Genomic DNA, 27,106 nt, shown 5'->3' on the forward strand with positions numbered 1-27,106 from the left:
GGATACCAGGGCCAGGGGCTCAGAAAGCAGTTGTGGCTGAATGGATAAGACCTGGTTTCTGGATTCAATGAGACTGAAAACCTGCTAACTTCCCTACAAAAATCTGAGGCTACAGAAATTATTAGCACAAGACTAACTGTATTACCCTTGGTAACAGAATTATAGCTAAAATGCTAAACACCAGGTAGCAATTGGTAGGCATGCAATCTCTCTGAGGTAAGGCAGCATTTAAACCAAATAAACATCGGAAGTCACCCAGGAACCTATTTCCTACAGAAGACCCCAAAGAAATATAGGATTCATTTTCCCCTCCAATAAGCTTATAATCGTATTAGGGACCTAAAACACCAGACGTAAATATAAGAAAGGATATAGAAGATGCTTACTGAAATCCAAGGAGAAATATGATTCAAATAGGAAGTGGGGAAGAGAAACGTGAAGATCACTCGTAACTGGACCTCATCAGAGGGCACGACCTGACTGTACTCTGTTCCCCGCCCCCACCCCACCAGGGCTGGTTTAACCCCAGCACACAGCCGCTGTGGACCATCACTTAATAGAGCTGGTGTCAGGGAACAAGGACATCCAGGCCTTCTGTTAATGGGAGAGAAAGAACATGATGTACACAAAGGAAACAGAACCAAGACAACTGATTCAGCAGTATCAGGAGACGTTTTCTAATGGGATTTATATGGGCTAAAGGGGAAAGAATGGGGAAAGTTGGCAGGTCTCCATGAGGGAGGTGACAAAGAAGGCAGAACTAAGTAAGGCTCAGGGACCTGATGAAGAACGGGAGCTCCAAGTCTACTCAGGGAAATGAAATAAAAACCATTCTTAACAAGTAAATAAGAACAAATCAACCAAAAGTCTGTCCATGTCCCTGCCCTCTGTCTCCTGAGTCTCCTATCAAGGAGAAAGCCAGCACAGACAGACTAGGAAGCACTCAGGGACAGCAAGCTGCAGGAAGGCAATCTCTTCTGGGGTAAGTGAGGATTGGATGAGGTTCTCGGACAGGCACTCCTGGAGAGGTGGATTCCATGGTTTTATTGCCGAGTGCCTCTTAAGGAAAGGGTGGGCTGCTGTGAACGGGATTTAGTAGATTTGGGTGTTTTCAAATCTGATGTTTGAGTTTTTGCCATGAGGGCCATTCACTATGTCCAAGTTTGCCAATCTCTGAAAGCAGAATAAATATGAAACACCTCAGTAATTATACTCTGAACTCGAGACAAAGGTTCTCCCTGCTCCATTTTGGCTGAACAAACTTCCAAGACTTATGCCAAAGCATTTATCTTATAAGAAGACTTATCCTAAAATGTGGCAAAATGAGCTTGGGGAGAATGATTCAATGGCATCTGGTTTATTTTTAATGATAGTGAAAGAGACAGGAGATTTAAACACTATGATTTAACAGTGAGTTGTCCTAGTTGCTATTTAATAAAAGAACTAGTTGACAAATCCAAACCTGTCTCAGACTTCTGTGCGTGGTATCTAATCCTACACGATCCTAAATTCTTGCTGTGTCTCTGCAGTATGTGACAGGACCCAGCTACTGTTGCTCACCTACTGGTCATACGGCACCCCAAAAGTATTCGATCTCCTGTTCTTACATCACTAGTCTTTGAAAAACACACTTTTTCACTGTTACTGAAGAAACTGCACTGAACAGTCATCCAACTAATCCTGTTATAAAGTAAGGATAAGGTACTGGAGACAATCATTACAAAAGAGCAGAAAATGAATAATTTTCATTTAAGAAGTCGCTACTTTCAATCTTTATGGAGAAAGAGCGATCACTGTAATGTCCCACTTTAAAGGGTCACAAATCATTACAAAAAATGAGTAAGAGGTAGTAAGTACCAACGGCACTAATGGTGCTTATGATTTTATAGAAGGTGAAACTTGTTATTAATGAGTTCTTCAACAGATGGTTTCTCTTTATGAAATTATTGGAAGAAATAAAAAGATTATTATTTTTGGAAAAGGCCATAGGCTGAGGTTCAGATTATGCCTTTTCTATTACTTTTGACAAGCTATTAAAATTCATATTCTCTGCTGCAGTTTATCGACTGCTTTGGCAGAATATGCTGTAAAAGGGAAATTACAGAAGAATGTGACTTTCTGTAATAGAAAAGAGGAAGAGAGATCTATTCTTAGAGGGCCTAGAATAATATTAAAGATAAAAGGCTGGAACAAACCGCTCATTCTTTTTCTCATTGTTTAGAATAAAATACCATAATTACTTTTCTTATTTCCAAAGAGACTCTTGCACTAATTCCGTCATTGTCAACCCACACAGGAGATGAAGTTAAACTGAAATTAATACTAAACAGACATGTATGTTATCCAAGCAAAGCAATGTCCATTATTTCAATGCCTTCATCCTTTTTCTCAATTATAGAACATACTTCCTCCTCGCTCCTTGACAAATATAATTTAGAAGACATTAGCATACAATGAAACGATTTAACAGTTATGGCTAATGTTTACTGAGCACTTACTATGTGGCATGCACTGATCTAAGCACAGATTATCTAAAAAAATGAACTAAATCCTCATGACAGATAATCCTATGGGGAATTAATAGATATTTCCATTTTACATATAAATAAGGAAACTGAAACTTAGCAAAATTAAGTGGCCACACTGCTATTAAGTGGTAAAATCGGATGACATAATGAATGAAGTATTTGAGAGTAACCATGATTAGGGACAAGAATGAGTTTTCTCCCAGGCTAGAAATATGTTCTTGGTTGGATACTATGGAAAGGTCTGGTCTTATCCCACTGCATAGAATTAGCAGAAGACTTTATAATCATAGTAGCTGTATCCCTCAATCATTAAAAGTAATCGTTACATATGCTTTGTAGTTTTAGGTAGATGTATGCAAACAGATAAACACAAAATAAGACCCAAGAGTCAAATGGATTGTGGAGGTCAGAAACAAGTGTGATGTGGGAAGATATTTAGTTTTATGAAAATCTGAAAGATTGCAGTGATTCCCAATGCAGGCACCCCTGGCACCTGCGCGTGTGCAAGTGTGCATGTGTATGTATGTGTATATCTTGCAGGTACATGTGCACACACAAGCATTTATATAGGGGACAGTTCATTCTTCGTTGTACAGTGCTGTCCCGTGTGTCATAACACATCTAGCGTCCTTAATCTCCACCCACTAAATACCATAAGTGCCAATCCTTGTGACCACTCAATATCCTTCTGCACATTTTCTGCTGACCTGGAACAAGAACCATTGATTGCTGGATAAAAATACTGAGAGAAGTAACTGACGTTAATTGTGCGTTGTGAATGAGGTACTCTGCTAAGTGCATTCACACATATTCATTTATTACTCATAAACCCGTATAAGGTAAGTACCTATTTTATCTCCATTTTACAAGTGTGGATCCTGAGGCTCAGAGAAAGGTTGAGGAACTCAACCATGGACACACAGACACGTGAAGCCAACAGTCTGGCTCCAAAACTACACTTCTCTGGGTTGAGCTTGTAAGCCGTAAGAGTGTGGTAGGCATGCCTTTCCTTTAAAGAGGTTCAGTCAGAAAATACAAATCCTTGGGGCGCCTGGGTGGCTCAGTCGTTAAGCGTCTGCCTTCGGCTCAGGTCATGGTCCCAGGGTCCTGGGATCGAGCCCCGCATCGGGCTCCCTGCTCCGCGGGAAGCCTGCTTCTCCCTTTCCCACTCCCCCTGCTTGTGTTCCCTCTCTCGCTGTCCCCCTGTCAAACAAATAAATAAATAAAATCTTTAAAAAAAAAAAAAAAAAAGAAAATACAAATCCTTGTTAAGTAGGACCCATAGTGTGTATGTCATTATGAACCTGGGATGGAATATTCCCCTGGGTTGGAGGTGAGGGGCCACATGTTCAGTGACTAGTTATATGATGTAGGTATCAAGAGTTGGGCTGGAGAGCTCCTATGCACAAGTATATATTAGAACAGCTTTGAGCGACTGTGTGTGTGTGTGTGTGTTTTCGGGGAGAAAAGAGTTGTTTATGTGTTAAGGTTTATGTGTTTTATTTATCACTTCCACAGCATTTACTATGCACCAGGCACTGCTACAATTGCTTGACAATATCTCATTGTGTAGCAATGTACAAGAGGTGATAGGTAGCAGCTGTGCTGGAAGGGGAAAGGTCAGCTTTGATACGGATCTACATCATTTGTGTTGTGGTCCTGTTTGAGGCTGGGGGAAGGGTTATGCTAGATGGTTTGTGTGCCACGCATACCAGAGGTGCTGCATGGGAAAGACTGTGTAGTGCAACTTCCATGTGCATTTTGTGCATGGCCGGTAGTGAATACTGGAAGAGATCCAAAGGAAGGGGTCCTGGTTGTGTCCTGGGCCTGTGTATGGTGCGTGAAAACGCTGTGGACCGGGGTGCTTTCAGCGTGTAGCGGTATGTGCTGAAAGTGGTGCATAGGAGATGATTCATACCGTGTGCTCGGTAGGGACGGGGGCTGGAGAGGAGGGGGGCGCATCGTGATGTGTGTGGGGAGCGATGCTCAGTACGATAGGAGAGGTGGGCATCGCGCTAGGTGACCCGCGAGTGCTCCTGATGTGGCCCGAAGCGCTGTATAGGAGGTAGTATAGGGTGGGGGTTGAGGGTGGGGGTTGGAGGGTAGGGGCGAACGCCAGTCCAGAAGCGCTGTAGGGCAGGAAGCTAGGTGTGCTGTGAGACACCGCGCTGGTGGAGGAGCTGATGGGCGGTGGGTCTGCGAGTGTGTGCGTGGAACAGCCAGCACGATTCCTCATCCAGAGCTCCACCGGCCCACGCTCCTCACCACCGCCTCCCGCCAGCCCCTTCCCTTCGCCCAAGGGCGCTCCCTCCACGCGGCCCGGCCCTTCTCACCGGGTGAAGGCGAAGTACATGAGGCTGACGATGGTGAAGCTGAGCAGGGTGATGGTGTGCGGCCGGTAGAAGAAGTCGATGGTGATGTCCTCCACTTGCTGCTCGTTGATCATCCGGAAATGCATCTTGTAGTTCACATCATCTTTGCTCAGGGTCCGACTCCCCACGCAGGACGCCATGGCCCGCCTCCCCGTCCTGCGGCGGCGGCGGTCCCGGCCCGTGGAGGCTGGGACCCCGGAGGTGACGAGCCGCTGCAGGAGGGCAGCCGGACGGCGGGGCCGAGTCTGGCGCGGAGCGAAGGCTGGAAGCCGAGGGAAGGACAGGCGCGGGAGGGCGGGGTCGCGGCGCCGCCAACGCGGCCTCGGGCGGGGGGGCGCTGCCGGCCGTGTAGCCGCCGGCGTTCCGGGAGCCGCATCTCTGAGGATTCGTGCTATCTTCACATTCCCCGTGGACGAGGCCTAAGGTAAGTGGAGTGCGGGAGAAGGGAAGCTGTGACCCCTGGCCGGCTCTTTCCCCGCCGCCCGCCGCCCGCTCTCCCCCTGCGTAGCCTCGCAGATGGTCTCGCCCACTCTGGCCGCAGGCCACGTGGGCGAGGGAGCGCGGCGGCGCGGGCCGGCCGGGCTGGCTGACGGGCGGCCGTGAGACGCTGCGGGGCTGTCCGCCGGGCCGGGGCAGCCCGGCGGCCACCCGCAAACAAGCCAAGAGCGTGCGCCTCGCCACAGGTAAAGCGGGAGCCGCCGGAGCACTCGGGGCGCGCTCCCGGTGGGGTTCGGGTCCGGACCCACCCGCGTCCAGGCCGGCCCGGGGCCTCCTGGCCCCTGGGTCTCCGCGGCCCGGTCGGGGGCGATTAGTTCAGTTTTGTTTTTTTCTCTGGCCGACGAGACGAAAACGCAACTATGCTTGTTTATTAGCGCCTTTTGCGGAGGACGCGGAAGGAAGCCTAGCGTGGCAGCTGGCTTCCTGCGGAAGTTCGCTGTGGGGACTTGTTAAAATGGCCTAGGAGGGGCGTGTAGCATTCACGAGGGGCCCCTGATTACGAAGCCATCTTCCCAACACCCGCTTTCGTCCCCTGACATCACTTATTAGCCTTAGAGAGTTAGAAACCTTGAATCCTGGGAAAACAGTACTTCAGTGGCAATTCCTGTTCCTAGCGAAGAATTAGAGCAAGTCCTGGTGTATGATATTTTAATGCAGAATCCTTTAGGGCTTTTTCCTTTAATCTTCCTGATGGAGTCGTGTTAGATTTACTGTTAGCACCACGCAGGGCCTTTGTGCACGTCTGCAAATGCCTTATCCGCATTTGAATACTGAGTAGACGAATTACTCATAGTTGCAACTGATTCATTTCCATCCCACAGACATTGGAGCAATGCAAGTCTCGGGGCTAATGGGGAATAGTCACTGGGAGGGTGGGTCCACAGATAGGACCCAGCCCTGGTCCAGTGAACGAACAATTTATCAATTGTTAAGAGGTATACACAGTAATGAAATGATGTAGAGAGGATACTGCACTTGTAAATACAAACAGGATAAACATTAGGTGAATGCATAAAGGTCTTTAAATGAATATGGATGGAATTCAAAAGTTAATTTGCGCTATATGGGAGGAGTATTAATTTGAGCCTGGAAAGGCTTCACAGTGAATGTGGGATTTCAGAAGTTTGCTTTGAAATAGGATGAAATATTTAGATAAACTTAGAAGTCAAAATATTTTAAAGCTGATTGGGACCTTAAGAATCACATTACCTTTTCAAAAAATTGTTATTTTTTTAACAATTTTTATTATTTATTTATTTATTTTAAAGATTTTATTTATTTGACAGAGACGCAGGGAGAGAGGGAACACAAGCATGGGGGAGTGGGAGAGGGAGAAGCAGGCTTCCCACCTAGCAGGGAGCCCAATGCGGGTTTGATCCCAGGATCCTGGGATCATGACCTGAGCCGAAGGCAGATGCTTAACGACTGAGCCACCCAGGTGCCCCCAAAAATTGTTATTTCAAGAATAGTTATTGAACCCCCATCATGGGCCTGTCAGTGTGCCCACCACAAGAAGAAATAGTCTTGTCAACTAGCACACCTGAGGTCTTCTGGCTTCCAATTTGCTCCCTTTGTGCAGAGAATGAATGTTGTAGGTTTGAGGGAAACCTGACAGATTTGGCGAGTCATTTCCTGCCAGAATTTAACAAAAAGCACCTATCCCATAGGCTGTTGTGCCTACCTATTTCCTTTCTAAAATCATTTCAGAATGATAGTGAGACTTTCACTTTCGTAAAGCTCTTTCAGGAGACTTCCCTAAACTACAGGAGGAGGTTAGACCTTCAATATCTGGTCTAATTGTGAGCATAAAACAAGCTGAATTCCAATATGTAGAAAAACAAATAAAAAAGTTGTATACTACAGTTAATTTAGCAGAATTCATTTATATATGGATGTGTAATCAATAATAATACTAATGGCTAACTTTGTTGAGGATTTTCCGTATACTGGACTCCATGCTGTGTGTTATATGGATTATCTTATTTAACATAAAATTATATGCATCAAATCTACTCTTCTAATTAAGCTGTCTAAATATAAAATTCCTTCATAATCCTGGAGCTTAAAGTATTAACAGCCTTTCCTTATAAAAATCTTAAAACAACTGCATTTTCAAAATATTCATGTATTCTTTACTGGTTGCTTATGTATTTCTGTCACTTCATTTTGCTTGCTAGTTTTGACCTTTTGTTTTGAAGCCTTTTCTTTTTCTTTTTTCCTACAGCCAAAAAACAGAATTTGACAAAATTGGTTTTGTTCAATTCCCTTTTGAGGAACAGCTTTATCTGAAATAATCAAGTGTTCAGCCCTGAGGATTAACCAAGAAACAATCTTCTAGATAACAGTGATGATATTTAGGACAGTGATAATTCATTTAGGGCAAAGTAGATTTCTTCTTGTTTTTTAGTTTGTGAGTAATGCATAAACATAAAATGCATTTGCATAATTCAGTGTCTTGGATCAACAATCTGCTTCTTCAAACCAATGTCCTTCAAACCAAATATCAAGAACACTTAATTGCATCACCTTATTTCCTTTAAATATTAAATTAACAGATTATTGGGTTCAGCTGTAATTTAAACACAGATTTTTGTTTTAAATGGTTTTCTTATACCAGTGGTTTTGCTTTTTTTTATATTGTAAAGCAGTCATTATTTTTCCAGTTCAGAAGTTCCTGTCTTTTGGTTTATAACTGGGGCTGTCTTGTTTTTGGCTTTTCCTGTGCTTAAGTAACATGTGACTGCTCTAATTATCTAAGTCTATTGAACATCTTTTAATTAGAAAAAAGATTTTCCAGTTTATCATTTTGTTGTTTGAGTACTGTTCTAAACATTTAAGTCAAGTGAGTTTCTCTTTTTTGATGGTTATATATTTCCTTTGTAGGCTACTTTAAGAAAAATGGCTTTGTCAGCCCAACAGATATCCAGATGGTTCAATTCAGTTAAATTGAGTAGCTTCATTACAGCTACACAATGCGGAAAACATTTCCAGAGACCAGGAAGAACATTGTTGCTTGGCTTTTCTGCTCAGCCACAGATGTCCTCTGATAATTGCTTTCTCCAGTGGGGATTCAAGACTTACAGGACTTCCTCCTTATGGAATAGTTCCCAGTCTACCAACTCAAGTAGGCAAGAGATTGGTTCTGGCCAAAGTACTCTGCTTCCTTGCATGAATGAACAGACACAGAAGACACAAAAAATACCCAACTTTGATTCTGAGCTGTCTCTAGAAGGTAATTCTGAACTTCCCGAAGAGTCCCCTCTGCCCCACTTTGATAGTTTGAACAGGTTAACTGTTTATAGTCTGTTAGCCTATTTCAGGTCATACTTTGTACCAAGTAAGAAAAAGAACAATGCCAGTTCTATTCATTTACTTATTTGACTGAGAAAAAAGGTTTGTAGATTAATATATAGATAATATTATGTTCTAGATTTATGTGTAACAGTGGCTTTCTAAATACTTTATTTAAATTTATAAAAAATTTTCAGGTGGTAATTAGTTTTACTAGGGTATAATTTATCCTAATATATTCCTAATTAGGATATAATTTTATCCAAGTAAAATTCATCAGTTTTGAGTGTATAGTTTTATGAATTTTGACAAACACATTTAGTAGTGTAACAGCCTCCACAATTAACAAACCAAAAAGAACACAAATAGAACACCCCAAAAAACTCCCTTGTCACTTTTTAGTCAGTCCTCGCTCTCCTATGCTTCCTCTTCTAGGAATATTCCCATGCAAGGAATATTTCACCACAATGAGGGAATATTAGGTTAAGTAGAATATGAAAGAAAGCAGGGTCAAGGAGGGCAGAGAGGAAAGACTGGCTATAAGAAATAAGAAAGGGTAGTTATGAGAAGCAAAAAATAGAACGAAAAAATCATAGTCTTGATTCTTTAGCTTAAGGTAGGTTATAGTTCCCAGTGTCTCCCATTACGCATTTGGTTTAAACAAAACAAAATCTCAGAATCAGGGCTGTGCTAGAGAGGGTCATGTCCATAGTGAAGGACTACAGGTGGTAGAAACAGAATCATAGAAGTCCTTTTAAAGACGTACTTGAGAATAACTTGGAGGAAAGGAGATTGCATCAAAAGACATTTCAGGATCGAATTGACTCTAACTCACACAAATCAGGATGGTAGAATATGTTGTACTTTGGGCCAGTTTAACAAGCTATGGTAGAATCTATCTCAAAATGTACTAGAAGGTCAGTTGATTTTTAGCATTCTTACCTATTGATTAAAAGTGAACTAAAAGAAAGGAATTTTGTGTAGGACCTCCTCCTTATGAATAGAAACTTACCAACAGATTGCTTATCTTGGAGGAACAGTGGTTGATTTCTCTAAATAGTCTTAGCCTTACCTCTTAGGAGGTAGAAAATATTTGAACTTCTCAGATATTTAGTTCTGAGATGATCCCAAGATTTAAAAAGAAGCAAACTAGGGAAGAGGTTTCACTTTTAAGTATACAGTCTGGAGAGCTGACCGCCCCTGTCTTTCTATATGGCTGGCTTCAAAGCACTGGACGACCTGCCTCCGGTGTCTCCGTTGCAGCCAGTTTCCGAGGAGGAGGCCGTTCAGATTATCGCAGACCCTCCACTGCCCCCAGATACGTTCACGCTTCGAGACTACGTGGATCATTCTGAGACTCTGCAGAAGTTAGTGCTTCTAGGTAAGTCTCAACAACCTACAGGTACTTTTTCAGTGTATTCCTCATTTGCTTTTTTGCCTTACTTTGTCAAATCAGCATTTTTAATCTTTATCAAGATGAACAGAAGTCAAATAGTGTGGAAAAAGCTTCTAGTGAAAAACCGTACTCTCTGCTTCATCCTTCCTGACCTTCATGCTATTCCCCAGAGGTGTCTCCTTAACTTTTACAGCTTTTTCTGTTTGTAGTTAATCTCTGTTTATGTCATTGTTTATAGTGCTGTGGCTTGGTTCATCAGTTTTAGACATTGGTTGATCTCTTGTATGTACATACATATTTTTCCCCTATTCAGTTTGCCCAGTATAGTTATGGTAACAATTTTTAGATGAATCATCAGTCAGCGATTATATTATGACTATAAATATTGCTTGCTGCTCTCTGGGTTCGTTTTCATTTTGCAATAGTTGTTAATAATTCTTGTTTTTCCTTTGATTAGTTTTCTTTATTTCTAGGGCCAAATTTTCCCACACCTTCCAGTAGCCTGTCAGGACAGTGTTTCCTGCAGTAAACCCTACCAGATGAGGAATTCCTTCCTTTTCCCCACCACCTCCTGCCCTTCCTCCTGGAGCCCACTGTCCCCCTAATGTGGATGGTTTCTGTCTAGGCCTGCTCCATAACTATTTTAGCTTGTTGGCTGGGAGGATGCACTGGGGTCTGGATAGTTGAAGACAGCCAAGCGATCTCACTGCAGACTTTTTACTTAGTCCTCTCCTGTTCAGTCCAACACCTTATTGCAGCCATCTGCTTCTCTCATTATCCCTAGCTCTGGCACATCTCTGGTTTCATTTTCCCAGATGATAAACCTCCTTTCTCCCCGGGGGATTGAGAGGAACAGGGTAGGTAAGGGATTCTCTCTCAAATTCATCTGCTCTCATTCTCCAGTCACTGCCATACTTTAGGCTCTCATTTTTCACTGGAAAGTTAGGAGCTTCCTAACTTGATAGCCGTCTTATCAGATAGCCACATTGCTCTGATGATCTCTCAAATACCAGTTCTCTTTCTAAAATGCCGATCTGACTATGTCAGTGACCTATTGGAAATCCTTCAAAGCCTCCCCGGGATGTCAGCGCTCTGCCTAATCTGGCCCCAACTTACCTTTTCAGCTTTACTCCTTTCCCCTTCTCTCCTTCTGTTCGGCCAGCTCTGACCACTGGAAGACTTAGTTCAAGTTCTTCGGTGACCCTCCTCTGGACCCTTGCATCACCCCGGCTTAGTTCCATTCTAGCACTAATAACAGCATCACAGTTGTTTACTTCCCTGTTCCTGTGCAAGTTACGCAAATGTGCAGGTAACGGCCTTTGTTCTCAAGAAGCTTCAAGTCTTCAGAAGTATCTAAATATACATATATAAAAATAACTGGACTACAAGGATGAAAGGTAAAGTGAGAAGTGCTACATAAGACATACAAATACAGTGTCCTGTGGCTTCAAAGGGGAGAGAAAGATGACATCTGCTACAAAGGGGAGAGCCAGTCACCTTCCTTCTGGAACAGCTTCCCCAGCCTTATGGTAGGTGCCAGGGCTAATACAAGATAAACAGAAGACGTGGCCCCTGCCTTTAAATAATTTACAGCATACTAAGAGTTTTGGAATATATGTTCCAGCCATTCCTTCTCTGTATGTTGATATGTCAACAGCATATCTTGGAAGTAACTTAAGTGACAGTACCGTGGAGGAGCCGTGATTGCCTTGTCAGAGGCAATCATACTTGTCAGAGGCAGTATTTTTGAGGACCCATGTGTCCCGGTGCCTGTCTGCTTCTCCGATCTGTTTTCTGCCCTACTCTGCCTGTTTTCTATCCCAGGAGGCCAGTCTCCATGCACTAGAGCTTCTTTGCCAGCAGGCTCCTGGGCAGCTTCAGCCAGTGGGAGGCACTTGCAGGAGGAGAGCGAAGGCGGGTGGGAGTATATTTTTTTTCCCGTTCCTTCCCTGCTTTGGGTCCTGTAACTGCCTCGCTCCGTGACAACAGCTCCTCCTGAGCAGCCCTTTCTTAATAGCTTGCAGTTCCCTCTGGGTTCGGGGCATACTTTTTGCTCCCTGTCTGTTTAGCACTAGGGGTGCCCTTGTTCGCTCCCTCATCCGTCACACCACTGTGTAAAGTCCCTTCATTAAAGTTCTTTTTGCTCGCACTTTCTAGGGCAGTATCTGCTGCCTGCCAGACCTTGATGGATACACTAGATATGTGTAACCATAACTGAATACAGTGGTAATAATTGTAGTTACTGAATGGATAAAAGCAACTCAGACTGCGGTCACCCAGAAGTTAGAGGCGTGTATTACTCATTTGTTATATCCCCAGAGCCTAACAGAAGTGCCTGGTCCATAGTGGGAATTCAGTGACTACTTTTTCAAGTTAATCTTGAGTAAGTCCAAGTGATTTGTGCTGACAGCAATGTGCTCTCCTGATGAGATTCTGCTCTCCTATTGCTGTTAAAAGGCAGCTTTTCAGGATTTCTGTTTGAGCACAGTCAGGGTGTGACGGCTCATGCTGAGCAAGGCGCTTCAGCACAGATAAGCTGTACGAGTAAGTTCAATTCCAAGTCTGAACCCTGTATGTTATTTTCAAAGCACCCCTTCCCACATTTATCACAGAGATTTGGAACTAGCTTCTGTCTAACTTATGTATCCATCCAATAATTTATTTTTATTAATACTATTTTTAAATTAGAATTTCATCTAGTTGTTAATAATGCAAGTACTGTAAGAGAAAGAGCTCTCACCTTCTCTACATACCCATTTCCACTTTCCAGAGGTAACCCTATCACCAATTTGTTGAATAGCTTTCCCCACCTTTTTCTATGCAAATACATTTATTACAGAAAGCCATACATGAGTTTTATATTTTTATGTAGTCATACTTAATATTTTTTAAACTGTTTTCTTGTAGTAGTTTTAGAGTTAGTACACATTTAGATGCTTAATCTTTTGTGTAAGATATAGAAGGAATTTTTTTTAAGTAAAATTGACATATAGTTTCAGATGCACAACATAGTGATTCAGTAGTTCTGTACATTACATCATGTTCACCGTAAGTGTAGTAATAGAAACAATTATTTTTCACACGTATAGGTAGTGGTCCCATTATATTGTAATGAATAGTGTATCTTTTCACCATTAATTTGAAATGCCATTATTATTATATGCTAATTTTTTATTTTATTCATTTAGTTGATCTTGGCTCTGTTTCTGGTCTTCATTCTGCGGGTGTGTTTGTGTAATCTGTTTTTCTAGTCATGATCATCTTACATCAATGCCTGCTTAATATCAAGAAATTTGGGTTTAGAACTATGTTTGGATATAATAGTATAGGAAATTATAATTTATTTTTCTGGTTATGTACACCATTAAAGAATGTTTTTATTTCATTGCTTTTATATTTAAGACTTGAAAGTTGCATCTGGAAATCAGTTTGAGAGTTATTTTTCATCTGAAGAAATATTTTTAAGAATATAAAACTTTAAATCTAACCTTAAGGTTTTAGATTATCTTCAAATGTTTACTCTCAACATAAAGAAGAGGCCTTTCCTGTTCATGCTTATTTTTTTAATCAGATAAAAGGAAAAAAATGAGAGAATAAAATGCTCAGTTGTTTTTTTGGTTTTTTTTTTTAAGATTTTATTTATTTGACAGAGAGAGCACAAGTAGGCGGAGCGGCAGGCAGAGGGAGAGGGAGAAGCAGGCTTTCGCTGAGCAGGGAGCCCGACGTGGGGCTCGATCCCAGGACTCTGGGATCATGACCTGAGCCGAAGGCAGCTGCCCAATCGACTGAGCCACACAGGTGCCCCAAAACGCTCAGTTTTAATGAGAATTTTGAATTACAGGTTACTTTGATTCCTTGCCTAATTAACATTGCCATCTAATTATATCCATAACCAGAGAATACTTGAAAGTAACAGCTTGCTTTCTCCCTCTTCTTTCTTTCTCCTATGCCTTGTCTCATTTACTTAGACTACCTAAGATTATAAGGATACGTGAAGGTCAAAGGTTGTATACTTTCTGCTTTGTTGTATATTTGAGGGCTGTATATGCTCACCTGTTCTCACACAGACATTTCTTGTGCTCCTTCAAGGTACTTGTCTCCATGCTGAAGACCTGGAGATTACAATGAGTAAGACATAGGGTTATTTTTATTCCCCCACCCGGAGGAGATCATAAACATATTTCGAAAATAATGCTTATAACTAAGGAAATGACAAATGTCAAAGAAAGTAACAATTCATTTAAAGGGTTTGTTACACTGTAGAATTGCCACTTAAGCAATTACTGTGGAGATCAGTAGGAGCTCATAAGCATTATTCAAACAATATTCAAGAACCATAGATAAAGAGGATGATCCTAGCTAGGTCACTATGACTCGGAATTTGTTTCAGGTAGAAATTTAACCCCAAATGAATTGTTTTCCTCTATATGTGACTTGGACATAAGTACTATGTTTTCATTTTAATTTAATTTAATTTCTGCAACTAGTTTAGTTTAAATATATTTAGAAGTTTCTATTGGCCTGTCTCAGTTCTCTTTTGGACAGGTTGTTGATCTTCATCAGTAATTCCTTGTGTTTTTATGTATGAAGTTTAATGACCTAGCTAAACAGTTATCTTCAAACAGTATTTGTAATTTATTATAGGAGTGGATCTCTCAAAGATAGAAAAACATCCAGATGCAGCCAACCTCCTTCTGCGACTGGATTTTGAAAAAGACATTAAGCAAATACTCATGTTTCTTAAAGATTTGGGTATAGAGGATAACCAGCTGGGAACATACCTGACTAAAAACTATGCTATTTTCTCCGAAGACCTTGAAAATCTTAAGACCAGGTAGGGCTTTTACAATGATTTTTCACATAACCCAAGAAGTGGTTATGAAGGAAATATATGTGTAAGTTATTTTTAAGTCTTAGCTGCATAAGGATCAGCTGATAATGAACATGAATATTATTATTATTATTTTTTTGGTTACGGACTTCCTTTGATCAAGATTAAGTATCTAAAACAGTTCTTTTATTTGACTTCTCATTTTTATGTGTTCAGCTTACTGCTGAGTCAACACTCAACGGGTTCTCTTTAGAAACTGGAATAAAAAAATTTTTTTAATCCATCAACACATGGCTAAATTACCTGAGAGTGCACTTAGAGTTACGAAAGCCTGAACTTTTGTGGGTTGTTTTAATTTTCTGGGCAGTTTTTGATGGTAGACATCTGACTTCCTCTTGGCACATTATTATATCATTTGCTTAATCATTTATGTAAGTGGCCTATTTTGGTTGTTCCTTTTTTTCTTCTTTAAAAAGCACTTCCATAAACATCTTTGTACTTCATTCAACATTCAAAGAATTTATTAAATCTGTGAGAATCAATACAGTGAGATAAAATAGTATTGATCTATGAGATAAGAACCCTGCTAGGCACTGGGAACACCACAGAGAACAAGACAGAGCCCCTGTCCCTAAGTTCACCTTTTGAATTTATCATCCTCCCTACTTCGCACCTAAGTCAGTTCTTCCCTGTATTCCCAGATTCACTGAATAGGAGCACTGTTCACCTTGTTGCCCAAATCAGAAACATTAGTGTTAACTTTGGCTTCTCTTCTTACAGTATCCACATCTAATAAATCAACTATCAATTCTTTTTTCTCTCTCAAATCAGTCAGTGCATTTCTCTGAATCTTCACTGTGAAGATCACCTTGGGTCCCCATTTCACATGAAGACTGCTCTAACAGTCTCCTGACTGGTCTGCCTCTGGTCTTCATCCCCAGATTATTCTTACTCTGATGGTGAGCCTCACTGCATTTCAGAGAACTTTACAGTTCCTTGAACAACATCAGAGTACAATGCCTTGTCTGAATTAGGAAAAAGAACTAAACAAAAAACTGGATTCCGTACATTGAACGATTTGAGCTCCTGTATATGCAAGGCACTGAGCTAGACTTGAACCCCAAAAGACAGAACGTGCACATGCTCTCTCTTCATGGGACTTACCTTCTGGTATAATACAGACAGACTATTATAGGGGAGAGAACGGATGATTCTAGGAAACTCAGTCTGACATATCCAGCTCTGCTTCTCCTGACTGTCTGGAACACTGATCCCTCCCCATTCAAAAACCAGTTTGCCCTATTGTTCAAGATTTATTCAAAGGAAGTGTGTATACCAGGAGGTGGGGATTATTGGGAGCCATGTCAGAAACTGCCTACTATGCTAATACTATTTTTTTAAATTGAAGTATAGTTGACATACAGTGTTGAATCAGTGATTCAACAAGTCTGTACAAGGCTATCTGTTATGCTATGCTCACCACATGTGTAGCTACCATCTGTCACCATACAGTGCCATTTCAATACCACTGACTATTGCACCACTATTATTAATATCCCCATTTTCCACGGGAAGCACAGAAAGGTTTAATAATTTGCCCAAGATTCCGCGGATAGTGTAAGTGACAGAGCTGGGATTCAGGCCCACTTAGTCTAACTGCAGAGTCCTCGCTACTGCCCCATGCTGTCTCCCTACTCTTAATTCTGTAAAGGAAACCTGAGTTTAAAAGAAGCTGAAGTTACTTGCTCAAGATCACACATGCTCCTAACAACGAGAGGATATTCTCTCATGGACAGCATAGTCTAGTGGTTCCTAAACTCTGGAGCATTATTTTAATTACTTGGAATTTTTTAATAGGTTTATCCACATACAGCAAAAAATAAGCTGCTACTGTAAGAGGCAAGAGTATGATAATCTTTAATTGAACTTAGCTTTTGTCTCTGGTATGTACAGTAGTCTTATTTCTAGGATTTCTGTAATAGCATTGATTTCATATACTTGTTTTCCTTTGAAGAAAATTTCAAATGTATAAAAAAGTTATTTTCAAATGAATAATTTGCATTTAATTATTTAATTTTTTTTTTCGCTGGGCATATCTTAGTTTTTTATTAGAAAAATTATCACAAGGTAGACAACAGTTTTGATAATGTTTTAGTCAGATATTGATTTTTGCTGTGACCAAAAAAAGGGGGGGGGACAAAAAGTAATCCTCCTTCCCACCTACTTATATTTGTCCCTCATTAACTTTCTGAGACCCATCTGTGGAGGCAGCTACTATGATCAGGTTTTTTGTTTGACCTGCTAAGAATGTTCTGTCATATGTAAGCATATGTGTATATCTGTGTACAAATACACATGAACCCACATACATACAACTGGTAGCATTTATACATACTATTCTGTACCCCACTTTCTTACCTTAACTGTATGTTAGAGATAGTTTTGTACTGGGACTTCCTCTTTTTTTAATGCTAGTTTAGTTCATACTGTGGATCATCCAGTCCCTCACGATAAACATGGTGCTTGATTCCAGTCACTGCTACCACAAGGCTGCAGTGACTCTCCGTGTGTGTGTGTGTGTGTGCGCATGTATATATATATATATATATATATATATATATATAATTTTGCACATACTGCTATATATCTGTAGGACAGATTTCTAGAAGTGGAATTGCTAGGTGAAAGGGTATGTGCATTTATAATCTTAAAGATATCGACAAGTTGTCCTTTGTAAGGTTGTTTTCCAGTTTACGCATCCACCAGCGTCATACAGAAGTGCCAGTTTCTCTGTTACCCTCACTATTACAGAGTCATCAAACTTTATGGTTTCAGTTCATTTTATAGATAAAAACAGTGCCTCAGTGTTGTTTCAGAAATGATGTTTGGAGGCTCTTTTCCTCTGTTGAATTTCTATTTACATCACCTTTTCTATAAATCACATATGTCCTTTGTCATTTTAAAATTAAGTCTTTTTCTTTCTTTTGTAAGCATTCTTCTAACAAAATTAGTTATTTCCCCGTGACATGTTGTAAATACTTGTCACTTGTTTTGACTTTGTCAATGCTTGGGCAGGGGGGGTGCCTTGCATTTAAGTTTTTATATAGTTAAATTTGTCGGTCTTTTCTCTCATGTCCTCTAAGGGAGTCCCTTAAAGGAGTAGTCATCACTTATAAAATATAAGCTCTGGTGGTACATGGTATAGAAATCTCATAGGCATGTCTGAGTTCCAATCTCAGCTTGGTCATTAATTAGCTGGTGGTCTAAGAGGAGTTATTTAACTTCTCTGAATCTATGTTTCTTCAGATACAATGTGGAAAATTTACCTGGTTCACGGGTTTTTGTTTCTTGTGTTTTAATTGGTGAGAATTAAACAAGATAATGTCCTAGTATATTTTAGGCATTTAATAAAACTGCCTTTTACTATGTTTATAAGTTTTTAAAAATCAATAATGTTATTTCATAGTCAAACTTTCTATATTTTACTACCGTATTTTGGGTCCCAGAAACTTAGCAGGAAATTTCTCAGTTGTTAACAAAATGCATAATGGAAATCGTAGTAAAAATTATTTACGAATATACATAGTAAATTTGCTAAACTAAAAAATTCCTCTCTCGACTTCTGCTATGCTTGAGGGTCTTTATAAAAAGAGTTTGGAATCTCTTATTTTCTTAATTTATGGATTTATGTTCTTGGCAAAGAATTCTTAAATGAAGCTATTTGATTTTTTTCTACCAAGTAATAAAATAACTGAAAAGAGAATCTGTTAGTAGATTTCAGAATTATTTGGTTTCTGAGTAGAAATGGGAACCGTTCTATCGTTGGATGGGTGCTTATTTTGCTTTAACCATATTTGGGCCATTATTGAATGTTTTTACTTATCCTTTTTTTTTTGTTTGTTACTTTGGAAAGTACATGACATTAGTAAATGTTAATCATATGTACATGTATTTTTTGTTTGTTTCTCTAGAGTGGCTTATCTGCAGTCAAAAAATTTCAGTAAGGCACATATAGCACAGATGGTCAGAAATGCGCCATTTTTGCTGAGTTTTTCAGTGGAAAGATTGGATAACAGATTGGGATTTTTTCAGAAAGAACTTGAACTTAGCGTGAAGAAGGTAAAGAAAAGAGAATTTATATATTTCCATGTGAGCTACATTTAGAAGCTTAAATCTCACGTTTCTCACAGATGCCTGGTCCATATGAATTCTATAAATGCCTGGTATTTTTGTATAAGAATGAATTACCCTACTAGGTTAAATGTATAACTGTATCATTTTATAGTATTCCATCAAGTTGGTGCCTTAAGTTTTGTTTTCAGTATTTTTTTTCCCTCAAACAGTATTAAGTTTATGTATTTTCAGGGTTCCTAGCTCATATTTTGAATTTTAGTTTTGTGTTCCTAGTAATGCCTTGTTTTCCCAAACTAGTTGAATGTGCATGTATAGTAATAATAGATTGTTTTATAACTATAGACTAGAGATCTGGTAGTTCGTCTCCCAAGGCTACTAACTGGAAGTCTGGAGCCCGTGAAAGAAAACATGAAGGTAGGTCGACTTTAAGATTTTCAGAAATCAGCTTCTTTCTTTAAGTGCTTAGGAAGAGGATAGATTTTGCTACTGTCTTCTTAACACTAGATTGTGAAAGAAGTAATTTCTAAAAAGATGGACATAGGAAATGATACAATAAATATCTAGCAAGCAGTTTATTTTAGTTAATAATATGTTCACACGTTGAGCAGGTGTTACATGCGTAAATCACCTTGTAGACACCAATACCAGTAATCCTAGAGTAATGCATTAGGTATCTGGGCGATGCCTGGAAACCACGTTTGTTGCCAGTGTGAGACTCTAGGTTTATGTCACCTTGGTGGGAGATGAGATTTGGAGGCTGGATCCGGAAGACATCTGTGAAGAGCCTAGTAGCCAGCACATTGCTCTCCTTAGAACTGTGCCCACTGCCCGCTCTAGTTCTATCACAGGACATACCAGACACTCGTTACTGTCCTACCTCCAAGCGAGTAGTATAAAGCCAAAGGCAGCTGACTAGTTAGTATACAAAGCTGTAGTCATACTTGAAATTATGATAGAAGGCCTGTTTTTCTGAGGTGCTTAAAGTGTTTCATGTCCAGTTGTTGAAGAAATTTTTGTTGAGCACCTGCCCATGCACTGTGCTTGAAGATAGTCCCTGCTCTCATGGGGCTCATAATCTAGTAGGGGCATAGCCTGCAGAGTAATAAGAACAACGGATTGGTAGGGGAGCAGAGGACCTAACACACATTTGGGTATTTAGTTTTACCATCTCTGTCTGGAATTTTGACATGTGGTTTTTCCAGATAACATGTATGTGAGTGTGCTTGGGAGCAGAGGCTCAAAAAACACATTGAAAATCTTAACTGCTGGTCTGTGGTGTAGGGCCCATACAGATAGCCTGACCAGGCCTTCCACATCCACCATTATTCTGTTTCATCGTTATGATAGCTCCTTTTGGTGATCTTCACGATGATCACCATGCTGTGAGAGTTCGTCTCAGGAGAGGGGCTTGAAATTCAGGATACCCCAGAAGCAGGAAGCTATGGACCCTTGAGGGCATTGGCATAGCTGTCTCCAGTTTTTAATGTCCTCATTTCAGATTTTAAAATAATCAGTGTGTCCTCTGGCATATTAGGAAAATAACTGTTTACATTTGTGATTCAAGCAACTCTACTTTCTCTTAGGTTTATCGTCTTGAACTAGGTTTTAAACATAATGAAATTCAGCATATGATCACCAAAGTCCCAAAGATGTTGACTGCAAGTAAAAGGAAACTTACTGAGACTTTTGACTATGTGCACAATGTGATGAGCATTCCCCACCACCTCATCGTCAGGTTCCCACAGGTAACAAGTGCACAACTCTCTCTAGAAGCTCTCATTGCCCTTTGTCCAGAACTGCTCTGTGTGCATAGTGCTGTTCCACTGCAAAAATGACTTGCTGTTTGGGAAGGAATTGGGCCAATATACTCTGGTTCTGAGACTGACAGTTGTAGTAAGGTCATAATTTCTTTTGCCCATCTTTGAAATCAAGAACACATCTAGCAAACGAAGTCAAGGGATCACTTGTGAAAAGTTTACAACTTCTAGGGCACACATGTACATGTCCATAGGAGACACAAGGGACGAGTCTGTTCCCTTTAGTTGTTACCTATTGCTCATCCTGCCTGTTGGAATCTAACGTATTCCCAGTTGTGTTTTTCTCCCATCTAAATTAGAAAAGATCACTTCCCTTAAAGGTCCTTTCAATTCTACATGTACTTTTCATTCACAGTCTATCTAAATCCATTAGTTAGGGGCACCTGGGTGGCTCAGTCAGTTAAAGTGTCTTGACTCTAGGTTTCAGCTCAGGTCATCATCTCACAGGTCCTGAGATTGAGCCACACAGCGGGCTCTGCAGTCAGCAGGGAATCTGCTTGGGATTCTCTCCTGCCCCTCCCCCAGTCGTGTGGTCTCTCTAAATAATTGGAATAAATGAATGAATGAATAAATGAATGAATGAATAAATAAATCCATTAGTTAATGAGCCGTATTGTAATGATCTCCTACAAAAACATAAAACAGTTCTAGTTTGCCATTGTGCCAAAGCCATATTTATGTTTTCCAAGCTAATCAGACTTTCCTCTTTAGCAAGTGACATTATCTGCTTGTTCACAAGAATGTTAACTCTTTGAAAGCAGAGATCCTTTTGGATTTATACACTGCTGGATTCCCGGTGCCTGGAACTATACGGGACATTTAATAGGCACTAGATAAGTATTTGCTGAACAAATGAATGATTGAATTTCATCAAAGTCATCCTTTCTTTCCTGTTTGCCATGTGAATAGACACTCCATAGTCACTGGATAAATGAAAGATTGAATTTCATTAGAGTGATCCCCCTACTCTGTTGCTACATGTGTTCTTGATATAAAGATAGGCAAAAGAAATACGGCTTTAATATAACTCAGAATTAGATTGCATTTGGTACAATTCCTTCACAAATAGCAATGTTTATTTACCTATCATACTTCACTATGAATGGGCCCTTAATAGAGAGGTTTTTTGTTTTTTTTTTTTAAGATTTTATTTATTTATTTGACAGAGACACAGCGAGAGAGGGAACACAAGCAGGGCGAGTGGGAGAGGGAGAAGCAGGCTTCCCACCGAGCAGGTAGCCCGATGCGGGGCTCGATCCCAGGACCCTAGGATCATGACCTGAGCCGAAGGCAGACGCTTAACAACTAAGCCACCCAGGCGCCCCAATAGAGTTTTTCTGTTTCATCAAATGTGTATGTATTGATTATTAAAAGTGCAGGGGTACAAATTTGGCTTATTGGAACAACTGTAAAGTAAGTGGTCTTCAACTAAAAAGCAGTAACAATTAGTTTTCCCCTGGGCTGTTAGATAATTCAGTGACAGAGTATGATAAAATAACCTGATTTGGGGATATAAAAATCAATCAGACATGGTGTGTATTCTTGTGGAATTTGTAATCTAGTGTGGAAGACAAGTCTCTAAAATGTAATTGATTTACATAATGTTAGAGTCTTAACCAGATAGACTTAGTTAAGTCTAAGTCTACCTTAACCTAGACTTAGATAAGTCTTAACCTTATAGAACTTAATTAATTTAATTTAGAAGAGGTAGGAAAATCATAGAAATAATGATAGCTACTAAGTGCTCACTGTGTGTCAGCTCTGTCTTTACTGCTTTACTTGTATTAATTCATTTAATCCTCACAACCATCATATGAGATAGGTACTATTATTATCCCGATTTTACAAGTGAAGAAAGTAAGCATAAAAGGATTGTCCAAAGGTGGTTACCCAGGTAACAAGGAACAGAGACAAGATTAGAACTCTGGCAGTCGGGTTTAAAAATCCATGCTCTTAACTAGGATATTCTACCACTCTAAGAACTGACATTTGAGTGGTCAGTAGAATGAGTGGGGTCTCAAAGATGCATAGAAACTTTCTAAGTAGGGGAAACTATAAACTTGACCAAATGCATCAAAATCACTTGTTTAAATAACACAGACTTTTAGGCACCCCAAACCCTAGCTTCTGGGAAGCCCAGTTATAGAACTGTGACTTCCTTTTTGGGATTCTTAGACTCATAGGGGTCTGGCTAATACTGTTTTTTTTTTTTTTAAAAAAAAAGGAAAACTAACTGACAGGACTGTGGGGGAACTGACAGACTTTAAATTTTTGGCTGGTGTTTTAAAAACTTAAGTGGTATGAAAGGAATTTTCTCTTGCAAATAACAGTTCTGGTTGACCTATTTCTGATTCCTTTTTAAAGTTGCTGCCACTCATGCTACTCCTTAGGAGTTTTAACCCCAAGACAAAGATGTGCTTCCCCTAGTTGCTCCCCTAGAGGCCAGGTTCATTTCATTCTAATACTAGTCGGAGAGAGCAGGCAGGAATTTTACAAAAATAAGGAAGCTTCACAAGATTGTGAAATCTTACAAACTTTTTGGTGCCAGTGGACCTTGATTTCTAACTTTGGTTCTCAAACTTGGCAGTCATCAGAGTCACCTCTGACATCAGTCACCAGTGACTCTCCAGTCACCTGGAGAACCTGTGGGCCCCACAAAAATTGAGTATTTTGGGGGCAGGGCCTGAGGATTTGCTATTTTAACATCTCCTCCATCTGGATTAGCCAATGTTCTTTGCCTGCAATATAGCCCTTAATTACTTTATAATTTTTCTGTTCTTTTTAATCATAATTTCTTAGCCAAAGCTATATGGTTTAAACCCTGTGGCATTTATCATAGTTACTAAGCATGTGGTCACTACTTTATAATTATTAGCCTACTTAAATTTTTAGCCAAATAAACATTTTTAGTTGTTCATCTTTCAGTGCACATGTTGTTTTTAAAAACTTTTTTTTTTCTTTTTTAGGTATTTAATACAAGGTTGTTTAAAGTCAAAGAAAGGCATTTGTTTCTTACCTATTTAGGAAGAGCACAATATGATCCAACAAAACCTAACTACATCTCTTTGGACAAGTTAGTGTCTTTGCCTGATGAAATATTTTGTGAAGAGATTGCCAAAGCCTCAGTACAAGACTTTGAAAAATTCTTAAAAACTCTTTAGTTTTTGATGAATGTTAAAATGTAATAATATAAAATGAATGTATATATGAATGAATGATTTTTAAATAAATGCCTCAGGCCTCCACTGATGCTGGAAACAATTTCTTGATGTTGTGAATTTGGGTACACTTGTGGCAGATCTTTCTTACAAGTTCCTGGTGACTTAATTTTCTTCAACTCAACCATTTCCTTCCTTCTCAGGGAGGACAGAACTTAAACCACAGCAAGCTGAGAGAAGGAGTGAGAGTCACTTTCCTATGGGCTGGCACACTGTCTGTCCTTCTGGTGAGGATGAGGACAGAGGTTTCCCTCTGATACTCGCAGGCCTTCTAAAGTGGTTTCCTCACAAGACCTCTTTATTTTCTTCGAAATGTTAGAAGTTTCTGGAGCATGCTATATTATTATTCACCTAATAGCTACTGTTCACGTAGATAATGCTACAAAACACATTCCATTTTGGATGATCTGTGCTGTATCCTCCTGAGCATAGATATTCAGAGTTGCCCACAAATTGGCTACCGAGAATCGGGAAAGGAAAAAGGATTGGGGGGGTGGGGAGGAGGGGACTACTGTGAAGATAAGTAAAGGGCAATGAGACATATGGTAAAAGACCATAACAAACCTCTGACTTATTGCCAGTATGCAAAGATTTACAGCATGAACTGATACTCTTTTCCCCATTTATCATTTAGACATGTAATCCTGGGCCAATAATTTAACCTCTGGGTCAGATCCTTATTTGTAAAACAAGGCATTGTGACTTCAGCTATCTGCCTTGAGATCACAAGCTTGGGTGGGTAGTTAACACTGGTGGCTTCCAGCGAACCACCCTGGTATTTGTTCTCCTTGTCCCCTTCCACACTGACTCTGGGCCAATGAGACCTGGTCCCTGAAACATTATCAAGCAGAGGCTAGATAAGTACTTGCACACTGGGGCTTGTCCTCTTGAAACATTTGCTCTTGGAACCTTGAGCCACTATGTAAAGAGGTTGGGTGACTCGGAGAAATGAGGTGGAGAGAAAGAGGTGTCTGGCCAAACCTCAGCTATTCCAGTCATGCCAAGGGAGCACCAGACATGGGGGGGGGGGGGGAAGCTTAGACATTTCAGCCTCAGCAGATGCAACATGGAGCAGAACTATCCAGCTGAATTCAGAATTGGGATAAAAAACTTTTAAAACACTAACTTTGGGGGCAGTTTGTTGTGCACCAGGGTTCTGTGATGTGCTGTAGATCCAGAAGCCTCATAAGAAACTAAATTTATAATTGATGAGGGCCTTCCTGTTAGGTATTTTATTCATTTGCCCAACAGACATTTGAGTTCCTAAAATGTAGTGGTGAATGTGGCATAGATAGGGGCCTTCATGGAGTTCTCTAATGGATGAGATCAATACACAGGAAACAAGCCTCAGCTAAAAAAGCGTGGAACCATCCCACTGGTCTTTCTATGGCTCAGAACCTCATTTTGCCTTTATTAACAAACCACTTGTTATCAGTCAGAACAGGCTATAATGAACAGTCCTAAAACCTTAAATGGTTTCTTTTTAAAGATTTTATTTATTTATTTGAGAGAGAGAGCACGAGTGCAGGGAGGAGCAGAGGGAGAAGGAGAAGCAGAACCTGCTGAGCAGGGAGCCCGACGCAGGACTCCATCCCAGGACTCCGAGATCATGACCTGAGCCGATGGCAGGTGCTTAACCGACTGAGCCACCCAGGTACCCCAAACCTTAAATGGTTTAAAACCACGGAAGTTTTTATCTCATACATATCCTACTTGGGACTAAAAAAGCTCTGCTCCTTATCATCTTTAGTGACAGAGGTTGATGGCGCCTCCACTGTGTCTTAAGTGTAGCCAATCTATGAAAGGGGAAAAGAATGTGAATTGCTCTTAAAAACTAATCACATTTTTCTTGGCCAAAGCGTCACATGGCCACGCCTAGCTTTAAGGGAGCAGAGAAATGCAATCCTACCCACGTGCCCGGAGGGAAATCAAACAATTTTTGAATCAATACAAATGACTGCCAGCAAACATCCAGGACCTCTAGGCTCAATACCTCTAGGAGCTGGATTTTTTTGACAGTCTTGGGCATCTGATCTCTTGACAAGGTCTTCCTTCTCTTACCACCTTCACCGTGTAACCAGCAAGCTGAAACTTAAGGGTAACGAGGAAACAAGAGTTCACTGAGTACTTCTTGTAAAGCAATGTGCCAGTGTTTAAATGTATTGCACTTCTTCACGTCTTTCAGACTTCACTTTGGCTAGCGTAGTCTGGGAGCAGACATTCATGTTTTTAGTGCTGCATACGGGACTGAGTAATGTGAGAATGTGGTGGCACAAAGAAGAAAAAAGGGGAAGGCAACAAAAGTTTAGAACTGGAATGTGACTAGGACCACTGAATCTAACCTGAATTTACAGTGAGATGGATTTCTCTATATGGTCCCAGTTCTCCGCTTAAGCCTGAAGTAAACAAAAGTAGATATTCGTGGGTTCTTGTTATGGACTGAATTGTGTCTCCCCAGAAGTCGTGTTGAAACACTAACCCCCAATGTGATGGCATTTAGAGACAGGGCCTTCATAATGCGAATAGTGTCCTTGTAAGGTACAAAAGAGTCTGCCCTGTGAGGACACAATGAGAAGGCAGTCCTCTAAAACCCACAGGAAAAGCTCTCACCTGAAAGTGACCATTCTTGCGCCTTGATCTTGGGCTTCCAGCCTCCAGACCTGTGAGAAATACATTTGTTTTTTAAACTACCCAGTCTGTGGTGTTTTGTTATGGCAATTTGAGCTGACCATGACAGTAATGGTGGTAGGAGGTCACAGGAACTGAATGAGTCAGTCACACTATAATCGTTTCTGTCCCTAGATTCTAATGCCTTAGACTTAACATGTTGGGGCTGAGGCCCTGCGGGTATACTTTTATCTTAAAATCACACACAAAGTCTGCTCTGTATCTTAGATTAGTGTTAAATTTTTCGTGTGTGCTGACCTAACCTACCACGAAAATGGTCTGGTGTAGACCTTAAGCTGGAGAAACGCAAGGCCAGAGAGGGTTAGTGTCTCCTGGATTAGCAGTGTGGTATTT

General features: G+C 40.5%; 2 protein-coding genes across 5 annotated transcripts in view; one reads left to right on the forward strand and one right to left on the reverse strand.

The window, feature by feature from the left end:
- Nucleotides 1–5,181, reverse strand: part of PTDSS1 (phosphatidylserine synthase 1) — a 62,529-nt gene extending 57,348 nt beyond the window's left edge. Inside the window, exon 1 of one of the 2 annotated variants that reach the window (XM_064588095.1) lies at nucleotides 4,862–5,181. In XM_064588095.1, coding sequence (XP_064444165.1) covers nucleotides 4,862–5,040 — 179 coding nt within the window. In that variant the 5' untranslated portion in view covers nucleotides 5,041–5,181. The remainder of the gene's footprint in view (nucleotides 1–4,861) is intronic. The other variant, XM_064588096.1, reaches the window with a different exon arrangement.
- Nucleotides 5,182–5,443: 262 nt separating this feature from the next.
- MTERF3 (mitochondrial transcription termination factor 3) lies at nucleotides 5,444–24,128 on the forward strand. 3 transcript variants are annotated; one of them, XR_008507653.2, is made up of 10 exons: nucleotides 5,444–5,583; nucleotides 8,282–8,630; nucleotides 9,918–10,070; nucleotides 14,175–14,213; nucleotides 14,730–14,919; nucleotides 18,888–19,035; nucleotides 19,393–19,464; nucleotides 20,634–20,795; nucleotides 22,034–22,220; nucleotides 23,834–23,970. XR_008507653.2 is itself a non-coding variant. In XM_045896203.2 (9 exons), the coding sequence occupies exons 2-9, from the start codon at nucleotides 8,297–8,299 to the stop codon at nucleotides 24,026–24,028; spliced, it is 1,293 nt and encodes a 430-aa protein (XP_045752159.1). In that variant the 5' UTR covers nucleotides 5,444–5,583; nucleotides 8,282–8,296; the 3' UTR covers nucleotides 24,029–24,128. The 3 variants fall into 3 exon arrangements, 2 of the variants coding, with proteins under 2 accessions (XP_045752159.1, XP_045752160.1); XM_045896203.2 differs by lacking the exon at nucleotides 22,034–22,220 and having other exon boundaries at nucleotides 23,834–24,128; XM_045896204.2 differs by lacking the exons at nucleotides 14,175–14,213; nucleotides 22,034–22,220 and having other exon boundaries at nucleotides 23,834–24,128.
- The last annotated feature ends 2,978 nt before the right edge of the window (nucleotides 24,129–27,106 follow it).

Source organism: Mirounga angustirostris, unplaced genomic scaffold (genome assembly GCF_029215605.1).
Source record: "Mirounga angustirostris isolate CCGP_5_RB_7025 unplaced genomic scaffold, mMirAng1.0.hap1 SCAF_4, whole genome shotgun sequence".
NCBI classification, from domain to species: domain Eukaryota; kingdom Metazoa; phylum Chordata; class Mammalia; order Carnivora; family Phocidae; genus Mirounga; species Mirounga angustirostris.

What these genes read in the sequence shown, in the direction of transcription:
- MTERF3 (XM_045896203.2), top strand. Translation starts at nt 8,297, where the DNA reads ATGGCTTTGTCAGCCCAACAGATATCCAGATGGTTCAATTCAGTTAAA. An exon ending in TTCTGAGCTGTCTCTAGAAG is followed by an intron (nt 8,631 to 9,917) that starts GTAATTCTGAAC and finishes CTGGCTTCAAAG; the next exon opens with CACTGGACGACCTGCCTCCG. An exon ending in CTTGAAAATCTTAAGACCAG is followed by an intron (nt 14,920 to 18,887) that starts GTAGGGCTTTTA and finishes TTGTTTCTCTAG; the next exon opens with AGTGGCTTATCTGCAGTCAA.